Source organism: Odocoileus virginianus, chromosome 16, assembly GCF_023699985.2.
Source record: "Odocoileus virginianus isolate 20LAN1187 ecotype Illinois chromosome 16, Ovbor_1.2, whole genome shotgun sequence".
Taxonomy (NCBI): Eukaryota; Metazoa; Chordata; class Mammalia; order Artiodactyla; family Cervidae; genus Odocoileus; species Odocoileus virginianus.
In genome coordinates this window covers 16,378,402-16,394,682 of record NC_069689.1, presented here as the reverse complement: position 1 = coordinate 16,394,682, position 16,281 = coordinate 16,378,402, and the positions used below count along the sequence as shown (strand labels likewise).

General features: G+C 50.9%; 1 protein-coding gene and 2 long non-coding RNA genes across 7 annotated transcripts in view; 1 reads left to right on the top strand and 2 right to left on the bottom strand.

Moving 5' to 3' along the window:
* The window catches only part of CLMN (calmin), a 123,421-nt gene extending 117,272 nt beyond the window's left edge, over nt 1–6,149 (bottom strand). For 4 of the 5 annotated variants that reach the window (XR_011491763.1, XR_011491764.1, XM_020899138.2 and 1 more), the window contains exon 1: nt 5,979–6,148. Coding sequence is in view for 3 of the 5 variants with exons in the window: in XM_020899138.2 (XP_020754797.2) it covers nt 5,979–6,060 (82 nt within the window). In the remaining 2 variants the exon portion in view is untranslated. Of the gene's footprint in view, nt 1–5,978 lie in introns of all 5 variants that reach the window. The other variant, XM_070477886.1, reaches the window with a different exon arrangement.
* A 585-nt stretch (nt 6,150–6,734) lies between these two features.
* LOC110140614 (uncharacterized) lies at nt 6,735–11,440 on the top strand. Its single transcript, XR_002314799.2, has 3 exons — nt 6,735–6,957; nt 8,318–8,540; nt 11,237–11,440. It is a non-coding gene; the product is annotated as an uncharacterized lncRNA (long non-coding RNA).
* Nucleotides 9,058–10,114, bottom strand: LOC110140615 (uncharacterized). The gene is made up of 2 exons (XR_002314800.2): nt 9,928–10,114; nt 9,058–9,292 (listed from the first exon to the last, which is right to left on the bottom strand). It is a non-coding gene; the product is annotated as an uncharacterized lncRNA (long non-coding RNA).
* Nucleotides 11,441–16,281: the final 4,841 nt, after the last annotated feature.

Below are 16,281 nucleotides of genomic sequence, written 5' to 3'. Positions count from 1 at the left end.
AAGCCGGTGGCATGACTCCAGCTGGGGGGCCGAAAGCCACGTTCTACATACTGACTCATCCTTTAGAACTGAGCACACAGCCCCGGGGGCAGAGCCTTAATGGGCAGCAAGTTCCTGGAGGATGCGAAGCGTCTGAATTTGATTTACGTGGTGGTTCTTTTGTAGAGAAACCTCCAGCACACTTGCTGCGCCCTCTGAGAGCTGAGGGAGGCAGAAGCAGGAGAGATTCCCTGTCGGTTCTTTGGCTTCTCTGGGTGCTGACCAGTTTTGACCATGGCCTTATTTCTTGATTCCATGGCTATCTGCGTGAGAGGTCTTTGCTGTTCAGTCGCTCAGTCATGTCCAACTCTCTGCGACCCCATGGACTGCAGCACACCAGGCTTTCCTGTCCTTCACCATCTCCCAGAGCTGGCTCAAACTCATGTCCATGGAATCGACGATGCCAACCTACCATCTCTTTCTCTGTCGTCCCCTTCTCCTCCTGCCCTCGGGAGGGTGCCAGGTACGAGGAGAGAGAGGGGAGGCTGATGTGGCATCCTGTACCAGACCCCACAGGCCTCATCCAGCAGGGAAGGGACTTGGACTTCACCTTGTAAACCAGAGCAGCCCCACCTTTCCCACATCCCAGCTCTCGTGGATAAGGATGCTTATCCTAAGGTGGACGGGAGCTGCCCTGCACCCTCAGGCTGGCCGTGGAGACCTGTTGAAGGCATTAGCAGAGATGTGCGCTGGTGGCTGGGTGGTGGGTGACTTGGAGGAGGTCACTATGGAGTCTGGGCTGGTGTGAGGAGAGCCTGGGCATGGGCCAACGGGAGGAGAGGAGGAAGCAGGTATAAAGGCCAGGGCCGATCTTCCTGAGCACACAGGCACAGTCCTGCCCTGGAGCCTGCCTTCAGGCAATCCTGGGGCCACTTTGCTGCCTTCCGTGTTGCATAACACAATAGAATTCGTGCCATCAAGTTACTGCTCTGCCCTCAAGGTCTGGGGTCTCAGGTGGCACCAGTGGTAAAAAACCCACTTGCCAATGCAGGAGACTTAAGAGACATGGGTTCAATCTCTGGGTTGGAAAGATTGCCTGGAGGAGGGTCTGGCAACGCCCTGCAGTACTCTTGCCTGGAGAATCCCATGGACAGAGGAGCCTGGTGGACTACAGTCCATAGGGTCACAAAGAGTCGGACACGACTGAAACGACTTAGTATGCACACTCAAGGTCTGGTTTTAGTGCCAACTCCCCCCAGAGGCCCTCCCGGCTCCCAGCCCTGAGGCTCCTAGCTCCTTCACCCAGGCGGCCTTTGACCAAGGTTTACAGAGCCACTGAGATGGGAAACGTGGCTTTAGTCTGACCTGCATTCAAATCTCAGCCCCACTTACAAGCCCATGACCTTGGGGGCAAGTCATGCTAGCTCTCTGCATCTCGAGCAGCCTCCAAGTCCTGTGGAAAGAGTTCTAAAGAGTGGTTTGTGCCTTGCCTGGCACGCAGGCTGCTCACAGTTGAGTGAACTGTCACTATCTCTGTTTGGTAGTCAATTCCAAGTGTCCCGAGACACAGTTTATTTTGCTAACCCTGGGTGATACTGCTTTCCAATAAATCCTGGCTGAGGGAGACGCTGAAACAAAGGCGGGGATGCTACTTAGGGAACCCCAGTTAGCAGGGCCCCATTGGCAGTGCTGGACCCCTCTTCCTAGCAGGTTCCCCTAGAGATGCAGTGAGGAAGGCTTATGTCTGCTCGCTGCTTCATTGCGTATGTGCTCAGTCGTGCCCGACTCTTTGCAACCCCATGGGCTGTAGCCTGCCTGACTGCTCTGTCCATGGGATTTTTCCAGGCGAGGATACTGGAGTGTGCCATTTCCTACTCCAGCAGATCTTCCCAATCCAGGGATGGAACCCGAAACTCTCACGTCTCCTGCATTGGCAGGTGGATTCTTCACCTCTGAGCCCCTTAGGAAGCCCAGTCCTACCTAACTCCATCCACATCCAACTCTAGGTGCCAGGTCTTAGCCAGGTCGCTCAGGAACAATGAGGTCAAGCTTCATAGCATTAGACCCAACAGGCACCCGTGCAACAGGAGACAGTCCTGCACTGAACGGATGACTTTGCTGCCAGAAGCAGAAAACTGGAGTCCCAGTCTGGCTGAGAGCCATGATGGTGTTACGCTCCTTCAAAGCAGGGACAGGAACCAACTCCGCGCTCCCTGGTGTCTGCATGATGTGATTCGCTTGGCACATGTTTGCTAAACTCAACAGGAAAAGGGCTGTGAATCTTGGGGGTGGTGGAGGCTCCCTATATAAACGGGGGCATCTTCCAAGTCCTGGCCTGACACCAGCTTTGGACCAACAGTCAGGGGACCCCAGAACTGGTGCAGCATTTAGCTGGACCCTGAGGCCAAGTCCAAGAGGAAGGCAGTCAGGGCAGCCTTGGCATCGGAAGGGCACCCACCCTTCGGCTGCCCAAAGCCGGACTGAGAACTAAGACGCAGACCTGAACTGGCTGCCTCCAGCCTCCACTCCCCACCACACAGCTCCCAGGAAGTGGGGGCCACCAGGCGGCAGCTGCCCACATCCTGCAATTCCACGTTCTCCCCTCTGAAAAGGTCAACAGCTTGGGCCGCCCCCGTTTCCTTGCAAGGGACCCTGGGGGGATGACACAGCCAGCTTCTCGCCCAGATGGACCTCTGCGCTCTCGGCTAGAGAGTCCTTCATCTGCAGACACTTTTAGGAGCCCATGGATGTGAGCACATTGAAAGGACTTCACGTGTCAGATACAGGGAGTCGTCACAGCCCTCCTGAAGGAGGCCATGCTTCCTGCCCTGCTCTCCCCGACCTCCAGAGACAGGTTGGGAGGTCTTCATTCCAGCATTCCAGGGGGGATGGTCTGGTGACAGTACAATCATATTTGCATGGATTCCAGAATTCCACAGTTCGGGGCCATAGAGAAAAGCTTGTTGGAGGCTGAGGATCCGCCTCAGTCCCCGTGACGCAGATCTGTGAAATGCCACTGTACCCAGCATCCCATCACCACGACAACTGCTGCCCACCTGTGCTCGAAGGAAGCACAGAGTTTGGAAAACAACCCTTCTGCCTGGACTCCTGCCTCCCTTGACCAGTACCGAGTTCAGATGATCGAGGGCCCCGCCCACGGCCTACATGTCCACCCAGACACGTCCAGGGCCAGCCGACACCCACCAGCTGGTTTGGGCAGATGCTCTAAGCTCGGTGAAGGCTGCCTTCCAGACCTGGCCCTTTGGCTGGACTTCCTGAGGACCAGAGAGACGAGGAGAGAAAATGGCCATTTAGCATCCTCAAGAGATGGGGACGCCAAGGGAAAGACGGGGAGAGACAAGACAGATTCCTGTCCCCACCTCCTCTCCCAGCCTCTTCTCAGAGATGCTGGGCAGAGCCGCACAGCTATCGGCCAGCACCTCCACAGCGCCCCCCAGGACTGACAGCTCCAGCCCTCCAGGACGGCCTGAACTGCAAACAACCCAAAGGGGCCTCACTGAAGAACACGTCAACAAACTGCGGTACATCCATACAGTGGATGAGTCCTTGGCAAAAACAGCGAAGTACGTTCTGTCTGATCTAGGGCTGGGAGCGTGACTGACACAGCGAGATGCTGGGTACTGGGGACCTTTAGCAGGTAATGAAAGGGTTCCCCAGCTTTCATTGTTAAAATGTTTGCACAAGCCTGCAGATTTGCTACAAATCACTGAATTATAAATGTAGGTTGAATTTTATAATATGTAAATCATACTTCAATGAAGTAGTTTTTTAAAAAACTTTAAAAAAGGAACTACTGATACAAGCAAGAATGTGATACAAGCACCAATATAATGCAAAACCAAAAAAAAAAGGCCATTTCAAAAGAGTACATACACTGTACTGTTCAATTTTGTAAGAAATTCTAGAGGCAAAACTATAGCAATAAAGATTAAAATAGTAGCTGCTTTGTTGAGGTAGGGATGGTGGGGAGACAAAGCATCCAACCGGGTACTAGAAAATTTCTACATCACGACCTTAGTAATGGTTACACGTGTATATCCACCCATAAAAATATGTTGGGCTTGTCCTTGAAATTAATGCACATTTTATGTACACAGACACAAACATAAATAATACACACAGTGTTAAAAGTCTGTTTTTTAAAAATAGCAAAGCCCATTGACGCTCACACTGTAATTGGCAATTGCGTAGAAGTGAGGGCAGATCACTGGGAGCTGAGAGAGAAGAGCCTACTCGGTGAGCTCCTACTCAACCCTCAAGACCCATTTCAAATTGCCCCCATTCAGTGAAGCCCTCTCTCCTGTTCCAGGTGTAACTAGCTGCTCATATTGTTGAACATCCCTTCACAAGTTGATATCGTTCACATTGAGAGTTGAGGGGTGCAGGGAACTGTTGCACCAAGATTTGGTTAATATGTGCTTATTAAACACCCACTGATTGCCTCTCACACACACACACCCTGACAGCCCAAACTAGATGCCATCTCAGCAAAAGATACTAACACCCACCCCCCAAACAGGATGTCTGTTCTCAGGCAACAGGACCCAGATGTGAGACTTATCAAAAAAGATCATTTTCAATATCTCCAGCTCAGTCCTCTGTGTTTTACACAAATCACAGCAGAAAAGGTTGAGGGGAGCCCAGAACAAGCTCGGTTTACAGAGTCCAGGGCACAGGGCTCCTCCCTTCCTCCCCACTTCAAGTCACCTCTGCCTGCACGGTCCCTGCCCAGCCTAGGGGTGGAGCAGACCATGTGGGCTCGCAAGAAATATCCTACCAGGTGTAATGTTTAAACTTGACTACCTGGTCACCCCCTTCAAGACTGCACCCTGCCCACTTGGAATGAGCGGGGGGACCCACCACCCCACCCCATCACCTCTCTGTCCAGGCCTCCCAGCTCTCTCTGAGTCACCACCTAACCATGGAATCTCTAGAAATCCAAGCCTGAAGACGAAGCTGCTAAACTTCCCTGCCGGGGTCTATATGGGTGAAGAGAGGTCAGAGGTGGAACGTGGTCCAGTTCTGCAGAGTCCACATAAGAAAAGAGAGGCTGGAAGTACACCTCCATGAAAAGCAGCTTTCTTTGGATGTGTGGTGGATGCATGGGTTACCAGGAGATTGTGGGTGAAGTTTTTCCTTTAAATATGTTTCTGCTTTCTAAGTTTCCACAATGGACAGACTCCTCGGGAAGATAAAGACACTTCATCTGTGGCAGGAGACACCCCCCTACCCCCAGCCCGGGTCAGACCTGCTGGCTCCCAAGCTTCTCTTTCACCTTGCCCCAAGATACACACAGGTCCCAGCGTCCCGCGCCGCCGAGCGGGCCTCTTGCCCTTATCCCACCCCCAGCCCGCCCCGGGGACCCCCGGGCCAGGGGAGGGGCAGCTCCCCGAACAAAGCGGCCTCTTGACCCCACGGATCCGCGCCTCTGACCTCCTCCTCTGTCCACCTCGAGGCACCGCCCCCCCATTCAATTCCCCTAGCCCTGGAGGTACTCAGGAACTGTGTGCGAACGTACACACACACAGACACACACACTCACACACACGCACGCACGCAAACGCACTTTCTCCTCCCCTCCCTGACCTGGGCCACCACCCCCAAGAGCCCAAGTACAAACTTCTCCAAACTCGCAGCTGTGGCCGGAGCGGGAGTCGTGACGTCCCCTCCACAAAGCAAATGGGATGCCCCCCACCACACACACACACACACACACACACACACACACACACACACACGTGTGCCACCCTACCCCCGGGTCACTGTTCATCTGGCCGGGGGCGGCAATGCCGGGGTTTGAGGGCGGGTGTCTCGCCGCCACCCCTTCCCCAGGGCCCCCAGTAAGTGACAGGACGGGGACAGGACCGGGCCGGGGGCGGCGCGGGTCGGAGCTCGGTCGGTGGGGGTGGGGGAGCGGCTCCCGGGGCTCCGGGCTCCCCCGATCGGCGCCCCTCTCCGGGGAGGCGGGGGCGCGTTACCTTGCAGGTTCTGGACTCGGATGTCGCTGATCTGTCCGATGAGCTCCTCGCGCTGGAACCAGTCCCATTCCTGCGCAGCCATGAAGCGCGGGCGGGAGGGCCGGGGCGCCGGGGCCGGGCGCGGGCGGCGGGCGGCGGGCGCGGAGAGCCGGGCGGGCGGGCGTGCGAGCGGCACGCACCCGGCGAGGGCGCCGCGGAGCCGGAGGAGCGCGGGCGCGGGCGGGGCGCGGGCGGAGCGGGCGCGCGGGCGGGCCGCCCCCGCCGCGGGCGGGCAGCGGGCGGGCGCGGGGCGGCGGGTGCGGAGCGCCGGGCTAGCGCTCACTCCCCCATCCGGGGGCGGGGGCCCAGGGGGCCGAGGGGAGGGGAGGGGAGGGGCGGGGCGGGGAGGGAGGCTGGACTCCGGCCGGTTTCTTTTTTTTTTTTCCGGGGTGTTTGTGGCTTGGATTGTGTGGTTGCAAAAGGGTTGGTGATGAGGCGAGGGGTCCCGGCCCCCAGATTGTGATGTCTCAGGGGGCGGTGAGTCGGGTGACGCCACCCCGCGGGTCCCTGATACGCCCTCCACCCTGACTCCCAGCGCCTCCCCCCACCCCACCCCAGTCCCACCTAGGACCCTGACAGGCACACCCACCCTTGTACCCCAGACCCCCTGCCCCCGCTCAATTCGGGGAGGCAGCCCCCAAGCGGGGGCCACCCGCCCCTAGGACACTCGGGCACCGGCCAGGGCCTGGGAAGGGGGCCAGCGAGTGTGCAGATGGAGTCGTGGGGTTCTCCCTCCAGCTTTCTTTTCTGGGTTTGGATAGTGGGGACCTGTTCCTCGGGGATCCAATACAGAGGTGACCCCAGATTCTAGGGAGGAGGGAGAAGCAGCCGACACAAGGGGAGCTGGGGTACTCCATGCGTCTGGGGCACCTCAGTCTCCAAGTGACCCTCTCTGGGGCTTTACTGAAAAGGAAAGAATGAGTATGGACCTTTCCGTGGGGTATGTGTGTGTTTCTTCACTGTTTCTTTTGAGTCTTGAGAGTTCCAGGATCTTATCTTATTTGGGGCTCACAACTCATACCTTAGGCAGAATTCTTTATTGGCTTTTCAAACACAGAAAAGAAAAAAGAGGCATTAGAGTCCTGGAATTTGCCAAAGGCTGAAGAAGGAGTTAGGGACGTGAGGTCCCTGCCCCAGCTCAGTACTCTGACCCTTTCCAGAAAACAAACAGACACAGAGAAAGAAAGGGGAGGAGAATGGCTTATATATGAGATATTCCAAGAGAGGAAAAAAATTCAGGCAGGGCCCAGTGAATATTTATACATATGGGCCATGTTCATCATTGCCACATTCATGTGGTTGAAATACTAGAAACCTCGGTGGGCTACTCCCTAATTCAGAAATAACAGTGGAGCCCCCACTGATGGACAGACCCTGTGCCCTTGAGGCAGGGCCCTCAGGTAGATTCCTGGGAATGGTGGCCAGCCAACAAACAAGGAAATGAGACAATTACAAACAGAAGTGAATTCCAGGAAAAAAAAAAAAAATCCACCCAGGCTAAGTAACTGGGATGCAGACAGGGGTCAGGGAGGTCTCCGAGGACTGAATTGGAGCCGAGCCTAAAACATGAAAGGAGCCAGCTTTGGGGGCAGGGGGTCAGTGGAGGCAGCCCCAGGGCACAGCCAGGGACTGAGTGTGGCTGCCCAGGTGTGCTGCTCTTCCCGTGGGGGCACTTTATCTGCAGGATGAATGAGAATCTACTGTCCGGGTCCACAGCTCTAGCTTGCTTTCTCTTTCTCCTTGTTCTCCATTTGCCAAGTTCCCTGCCAAGAGCACATATTTTTACAATCAGACAGAAAACCAATAAGTTCTTTTTTAACCTCTTGAGGCCCTTCCCAGGAGTTCCCATCCTGCCCTGGCTCTCCTCATCTGAGGGTCCAGAAGCCCAACGGAGGCCCTGTGTTGCCAACGGGAGCCCATGGGTGTCCAGGCACAGGCCCCCAGGCCAAGGCTGGTGCTGCCTTCTTCCTGATTTGATTTGAAAGTGCCTGGTCGTTTCACACTCCAGGGAGCAGGGTCTGTGTCTGTGTCCTGCAGGGCAGGGTGCAAGAAGCCAGGCCTCACCTCATTTTGCCCCATCTGCTAGCCATCGCCTGTCTTTACACTTCAATTTATTTTTCATAATTGTTATGGGCTAAGTTAGGCCAAAAGTCATTTTCTTTCCCCAGTTGAGAGCCAAGAGAATCAGCCTTCCTTGACATCCAGATCTCAGGGAACAAAGGGATTTAAACAAGCCGTGTGGATGTTAGCTGCAGGGATGGGCCATCTTTCATGATAAAAAGATGTCTGTTCCTGTGAAGGGAACACCGCATCTTTTGGGGGCCATTGTACAGGCGGCAGCCACTCCCTGGCGAGGAGGGGCCTCGGTCACCATTGATGGAGCACCAACTGTGTACCAGATGTTGGATCACCAGCCCAAAGAAGTTCTTTCTTTGCATCCAAGTGGAAAGAAACTTTGAGGTGGTTTTTTAAAGTGGGCTGGGAACCTGACTCAGCACTGAGCATGATGCTGGCCTCTACAAGGTATAAGAACAGTCCCTGAACTCATGTGTCCATATCACTCCCCCATCCCTTCAGGGTCTCTGGACTCTGGCCCTTCCTGATTGGTCCTTATGCCACCTCCTTTTCCATCCATCCTGATTTTCCACTTTTTTGATCAAGTTCAGGTCATGTCCAATCACCTCCAGGCCTTGATTCCCTCTTCTCCCTCTGAAATGCCCTATCCCTTCCCTGTCCCCTGCCCTTCACCTTCATCTGGTTTATCCCTGCTCTATCATGTCTACCATAAGAGAACCTTCTCCAAAACCTCTAGACCCAGCTGAGTGCCCGTCTTATACAATTCCCATAGTACTCAGTACAATTTCACAGTGTCCCATGGACCCTGCCGTCGGGTTTCCACGTTGCATTATAATTACCTTTCCTTGATGGTTCCCTCCAACTTTAACTGTGAACGACTTGAGAATAAGGGCCGTGTCTCATTAATTTCTCTATCTGAGCACTTAGCACAGTGCTGGGCTTAGAGACAGGTCTCAATACTGAGTGAATGGATGAAGAAATGACTTTTATTATTGACTTGAACTCAAAAAACAGGGATCAAATGGCAAACAGTTGATCCCTAGGTCTTGGGCCCAAGTAAACTTCTGGGGAGGCCATCAAAAAATGTTTGTGCGTTGGCAATGGGTAAAACCCATGCTGCTGGGTACCAGGGAAGCACCATGCTGTGAAAGGTCCCTTCCTTCTTGGGTCCATGCAGCCTCCAGGGTCTGGAGTTCTGGCTGAGAGGGAGGGCCATGTGACTTCCAAGGGGGATTAGGTTATTTGCCCTCTAGCATGAATTAACAATACTGTTTTTCTTTTGCACTTTCATTTCGGAGGAGGAAAAGTACTCTGCCTGAAGGCTTGGCTTCTTGGGACTTTCCAGAAACTAATTTTCTAGAAATTGCCCAATTCTGCTAGAATCCTTGTCATTGTTTAAAACTGATTTCTGCCAAGTGAAAGGAGTTGTAGAGAATCCCTGGTCTGAACCTCAGAGAGCCTCAAACCCAACATCCCTGCCCACAGAAGGACTGTGGGCATCCACACCCCCACTGGCAAAGAAGACAAACAACACAGATAATCCCCGTGGACCCTCCCACCCACTTCCAGGAGAGGAGAGTGATGGGGGCTTCCTATCACGGGAAGTTATTTTCTCTGCTCACTGTCATGGTCCTGTTTTTGTGCACAATTCTTTAGGGTTTAGCGGGTCCTTTCTCAGCCAGAGCTAATCTGGTCTTCACTGTGACCTTGTTAGGCCAGCTGGGCAGGGATCACTTTTAGATGAGGCTTAAAACTGCTTAGTAACCTGTCCAAAATCAGAGTAAGCCAAAACCAGACTTTGCCCTCTCTGCCCACCCACATCAATCCCACATACCTATGCCTTGTCATGTTTATATAACATTTGAAAAATCATAGCTCCATTAAAATCAGAGCACTCATCAGCATATAAAACTGTTGGCAATTTCATGTCAAGTCCAGATTAAAAATTGTGGTGAATTCTATCTAACCATGCTTCAACTAGACCAAGAACATCTTCTGGGCAAGAAGTCTGCATTGTGATGTCATAAGGCTGCACTGTAGGGTAGACACCCATCTCCTGACCTCATTTATTCATTTAAAAAATACCAGTTCAATGCCCACCTTTAGCCTGGCCCTGCAGGAGGACCCAACAGAAAACAAAGCCAAGAATCTGCCTGTGAGCAGGTGTGCCAGCACAGGCGTTTGGACTTTGTTGCTCTAAGGGCAGAGAGGAGCCTTTGCAGGATGAAAAGGAGTCCGATTGTGCCTTCTGCTGTGGCGTGGAAAGGGATCACAGCTTGGGGAGGCCCTGTTGGTCTCAGTGACACAGGTGTGAGATGGTGGTGACCCACACCAGAGCAGCTCCTGCAGAGACAGATTCTCCGGCTGTTCAGATAGTGGTGTTGACAGTACCTGAAGGCTGGCTAAGGGATTTTGAAGCATCTGTCCATGTCCTTGTACATGGCTCTTAAACCCACTTTATTGCACATTCCTCAGAAGTGCTATGCAGACAGGACTACCTAGTTCATCTTTGTCTTCCCAGAACCCGATACCATCCTGAGGACATAGCAGGTGCTCAGTAAAGCTCAGTTGCATGTGTGAATAAATAAGTTTGTATTTAACTCTGTGAAGCCATAACTCTAAAATCTCTTGGAGCCCTGGGCTTCTCAAGTAAGTCAAGATCTGGGACTTCCCTGGCAGTCTGGTGGTTCGGATTCCAAACTTTCAACGCAGGAGATGCGGGTTTGATAGCTGGTCTGAAAACTATGAGGCTTCCCAGTGGCTCAGTGGTAAAGAATCTGCTTGCTGATGCTGGAGACGCAGATTTGATCCCTGGGTCAGGAAGATGCCCTGGAGAAGAAAATAGCAGCCCACTCTAGGTTTCTTGCCTTGGAAATAACATGGACAGAGGAGCCTGGCAGGCTACACTCCATGGGGTCGCAAAAGAGTCGGATATAATTCAACAACTAAACAACAACATCTGGGAACTAAATGCCATGCAGCATGGCCATAAAAAGGAGTCCCTTCTATGCCTTAGGAATGCTAGTGAAACAAAGTGTTAGCCACTCAGTCCTATCCGACTCTACAATCCCACAGAATGTTAAGTGTCTGCTATTTGCTCATTTTTTCCTGCTAAATTTTCCCTGATTGCTCCCTGCCTCCAGGAATATTGAAGGATGTGATACAAAGGCTGGTAGCAGAGAGAGACACTGAAAAACAGAAGAAATTCAGGTTCAAGCAAAAGGATGGAAGATGTGGGTGTAGGCAGACAGTGAAGACTCAGGCTGTGTGACCTTGGGCAAGTGTTTAACTTCTCTGGGTCTTTGGGGGTTTCATCTGTAAAATGGGGCCCAGAGTCGCTACCTGAAAAAGTTACTGTGAGATCAAAGATATGCATATAGAGAAGAGATGCTTTAGTAAGATTCAGATCATTTCTATGGCATAAAATGAACTGTCCTTGAATTTGGGAGTTTCCCCATAATATAAAATATTAATGTATTCTCTGGGATTTTATTACTTTTTGGAGTGTGGAGGTGTTGATGGGTGGTTATAAAAAAAAAATCTTGCTTCCCTAAGTAGACACCACCGGATGTCCCAATTTCCACAAATAAAACCCTTCATTTCTTCCAGGTTTGAATAGTCAAAGGCTGCTTCCCTGGAGACAGTTCTGCTAATTTTTTTTTTTTTTTTTTGCAGGCATTAGAACACTATTTAAGGAGTATACATTTTCCAGTGAAGCAAATGATGAAACTTTTTCTCTCCCAGAGTGTGAGATGTAGGCAATGTGATGATGCGGGGAGGGACAGGATGCTGTAAGGAAAAATAAACACCCTGTATGAAGTGCTTGCAACAACATTGGGGAAATATATGGAATTTAACATTTTGAAATCAAAAGAAAACTTCATTGATGATAAGCTCAGGAAGGGTGGTTTAAAAGCCAAAAGTTAGTGCAAATAAAAGTCCCTGGATTGGCCCTTGATCCCTGCATGGACAAATCAATTTCAACAAATTTATTGCCTCTCTTACCTGCTGTGCAGCCAATATTTACTGCAAAATCAGTCTTGAGCGGGGAATTTATCAGATGTCTTGCATTATCTCATTTAATCCTCTCAACCCTTTGAAGGAAGTTTGATTATCATCCTGGCTTTATTGATGAGGAAACTAAGGACAGAAATAAATTCAGGAATATCCCCAAGGTCACACAGGTCATAGGTTAGTAGAGAAAGGACTCAACCCCAGATACTGTGCCGAAACCAGTTTGATCTTTCTTCTCTATGGCTGCAGCTTTAGAATCTTTTGAACTGGCCCATGTTACTAAGTGGAATGGTTCATGTTGGAGATTCACTGGGAAATGAGTTTAGCAAACTGTTTTTTGCTGTTTTTAAGTCACTAAGTCACACCCAACTCTTTGTAACCCCATGGACTGCAGCATACCAGGCTTCCCTGTCCTCCACTATCTCCCAGAGTCTGCTCAAATTCATGTCCATTAAGTCAGCGATGCCATCTAACGACCTCATCTTCTGTCTCCTTCTCCTCCTGCCTTGAATTTTTCCCATCAAGGTCTTTTCCAATGAGTCAGTTCTTTGCATCAGGTGGCCAAAGTATTGGAGCTTCAGCTTCAGCATCAGTCCTTCCAGTAAATATTCAGGATTGATTTTCTTTAGGATTGGCTGGTTTGATCTCCTTGCAGTCCAAGGGACTTTCAAGAGTTGTCTTTAGCACCACAATTCGAAAGCATCAATTCTTTGGTGCTCAGCCTTCTTTATGGTCCAACTCTCACATCTGTATGTGACTACTGGAAAAACCACAGATTTTTGTTGGCAAAGTGATATCTCTGCTTTTTAATACACTGTCTAGGTTTGCCATAGCTTTCCTTCCAAGGAGCAAATGTAGTTTAATTTCATGGCTGCAGTCACTGTCCACAGTGATTTTGGAGCCCAAGAAAATAAAATCTGTCAGCTAACTGTTGGCCTTAGGTAAACAAGACCACTGAGGGTGAGATTTTCCTGCTAGGTCAAGAATAGAAAAACTCTGTCCATTGCCCTCTGCAGGGAGGTTTCTTGTGTTTGTGTAAAATGCTGAGCGACATTTCTACTTCTGACCCCTAAGCATCTCAAAGAGCAGCATTTCATTGTAAGAACCCTTAGTGTGGCTTTGCTGAGAAGGATGTATGTTTCATGTGGTTGAAATGGATTTTAACAGGTAGAGTCCTAAGGAGTAAGGGGAAAAGCCTTGATCTAAACCAGTGATATAAGTCCTATTAATTTTATCTGATCTTCCTAATCTGTTCTTGGTTGCTAGCATCCAACGATGGCTGCTATTAACTCTTCCCTCCATGCATGTGTGGGCTGCTCCCACATGGAGAGGTAGAGTCTAATTTCCCTTCCCTTAAACCTAAGATGGACTTAATCCTTGCTAGACCAAGAGAATATGGTAGAAGCAATGTTCTAGGACGTCTGAGGCTGCGTCATAAGAAGCCTTGCAGTTCCTGTCTTGGCCTCTTAGAACACTAACTCTAGGGGGATCCAGGTGTCCTTTAAGTTGAAACTGCCATGCTGTAAGGAAGCCAAGCTAGTCACGGACAGCCAGGAGGAGAGACAGAAAGAGAGAGACCTCAAGAGCTCTCAGCTGCTCCAGCCATCAGGCACCAGAGTGAAAAAGCCATCTTGAACAGAGAGATGCTCACCTTCAGCCCAGCCGAACTCTTGATTACCCTGGATACCATCTGCCAGTAACCGCATGAGAGACCTTAAGTGAGAACCTCCGAGCAGAGAGCCCCGTCAACACCAACCTTGTTGGAGAAAAAGCATCGCTGTTGCTTTCTTAAGTCACTAAGTTGTGTTGTGCTGCACTAGATAACCAGAATGACAGTTTCTTGTTGCCACCTCCCCGGGCGCGCTGATTCAGGCAGCCAGCATCTCTCCTTTCCACAAGCTCCACCCCTCCTGCTGGGTTCCTTGCTCCCCGGCTGCGCCCAACCTCACATCCCAATGTGTATTCCCCACAAGTCCCCAGAGCAATCTTGGATGGCATCAGGGCCGGTCACTCCCCGGCTTCCCATCACACTTTTCATGAAAAACTGCCTCCTTCTCACGTCTGCAGTGCTCTATAGAATACAAACACTGTAAGATGTCATTTATGTGTGATATCTAAAAAATAACAGGAATGTATATCCAAACAGACTCACAGTCTAAATTCCTGGTTACCAAAGGGGAGAGAGAGGAGGGGAAGGATGAATTAGGGCTATGGGATCAAGACTTACAAATGACTATACATGAAATAGAGAAGCAACAGGGATTTACTCTATGGCACAGGGGACTATACCCACTTCCTTATAATAACCTGTAATGGAATATGATCTGAAAAAACTGAATCACTGTACCGGAAACAAACACAATATTATAAATCACTTCAATTTTTAAAAAAGTTCAGAAACAATCTGTGGAGTTTAGAATTAAGTTCAAAGAACACTTCTTTCTATGACAGAAGTCAGGATAGTGGACAGCTCTGGAGGGAAGTGGTGAATGGGAAGGGACCTTAAGGGATCCTCTGGGGGTGCTCATCATTTTGATTCCCATATGAATCTGATTGTACAAGCGTTTATTCACTCTGTGATAGTTTGTCTGTGGGTGCATTTTCAGGGTGCATGTTCCATAAAGTGTTCAAAAATAAAAGTGCTGCTCTGCCTCCTGCCAAACCGCTTTTGCACACCACTTTTGCTCTTCTTGCTTTGCTTAGAATTCTCTACCCTCTCTTGGTCTTTCCCTGGTTAATTCCTCCTGGATGTTCAGATGTAGCTTGGACCTTTCATCGTTAGGAAATCCTTTTCCTATGGTATCAGCCAGTTCTGGCTGTGTAACAAAGCACCCCAAAATGTGGTGACTTAAGGCAACAATCAGTAATGAGCCTATGACTCTATAGTTGCCAGGTTGGGTGGGTCTTGCGCTGGTCTCCCTTGGGCTCTCTCAGGTATCCAGAGTGAGCGGGCACCTTGGCTGGGCCAAGTGCCCTAGAGTGGCCCCCTACGCATGGCAGTTGGCACACTGTTGCTGGGGTCGCCTCAGTCCTCCTCCACGTGGTCAGCAGGCCAGCCTGGGCTCCTCACATTATCATCTCAGGATCCCAAGAGCCTCAAAAGAGGGCAAGTCTCAACACACAAGAGCTTCTTAAGCCTCTGCCTGTGTTGCACTTGCTAGTGTCATTGGCCAGAGCAAGGCACATGGCCAAGTTCAGATGCAAGAGATAAAGAAATAAACTCCACCCCTGGATGGGAGGAGCCATGGCCATGTCTTCTAAACCATCCACCCTTCCCCCAACCCACAGAGAGAATAGCTTTTCTATTACATATTCTCCCATTCCCTGAACTTGCCCTGCAGGGCACTCAGCCCCCTGTAATCGACTCTCTGAAAAGTATGTTGTTCATGAAATGAGCCTCTCCTACTTGCCTTTAACTCTGTAAAAGCAGGGGCTGGTATGTGGTCACCATGACCAGCACAGTGGCTGGGACATGCTAGGTGCCAATAAGTATTTGGACAAAGAAGCAAAAAGAAGAAAGGGAGGAGAAGGAGGGAGGAGAAAGGAGTAAGAGGGAGAGAGGGAGGAAGTCCTGGAAAAATGGAGGCATTTCTTTGGCAGGGGACAGACTGAACCATCTCTGGGAGGCTGGGCATCCTACGCATCCTTCCAACTCACTCTTCACAGGTCAGCCTCTGCGTCTTGGTTCACCCTGTTCCTCCCACTGGCTGCCCTCTCTCCCTTCTTTCTTCTGCTTGTTCAGCCCTTGGTTTTTTCAGTGGGCAGCTGAAGGTTCCCCATCCAACCCAAGCAACTTTCCCCTTCCTGCCTTCCTCCCGAACATCATCACAGCTCAAAGGATCCCCAGCATTCACTGCCCAGGCTGTCACAAACACATGGCTCTTCACAATCTCAATTCAACACCCTTCCAGCCCCAGGAGAAATATGGGCTGGGTATGTCAATGTTTCTATTAAATGGATAAGAACATGGGGTTCAGGGAATCTCTGTGTCCATGGTCACCTGCCAGGAAGAGGTGGTGTTGGGACCCAGTGTTGGTCAGCTTGGCTCAAGGATCCCCAAACTCTGATGCCCAGAGTCAGACTCCATAGCCAAAGGAAGAGGCTCTCTCCTCCATCTGTATGGAAGTGGTTTCACTGACGCAGAAGGAGCTGCAGGAGGGAGCTGCAGGACAGA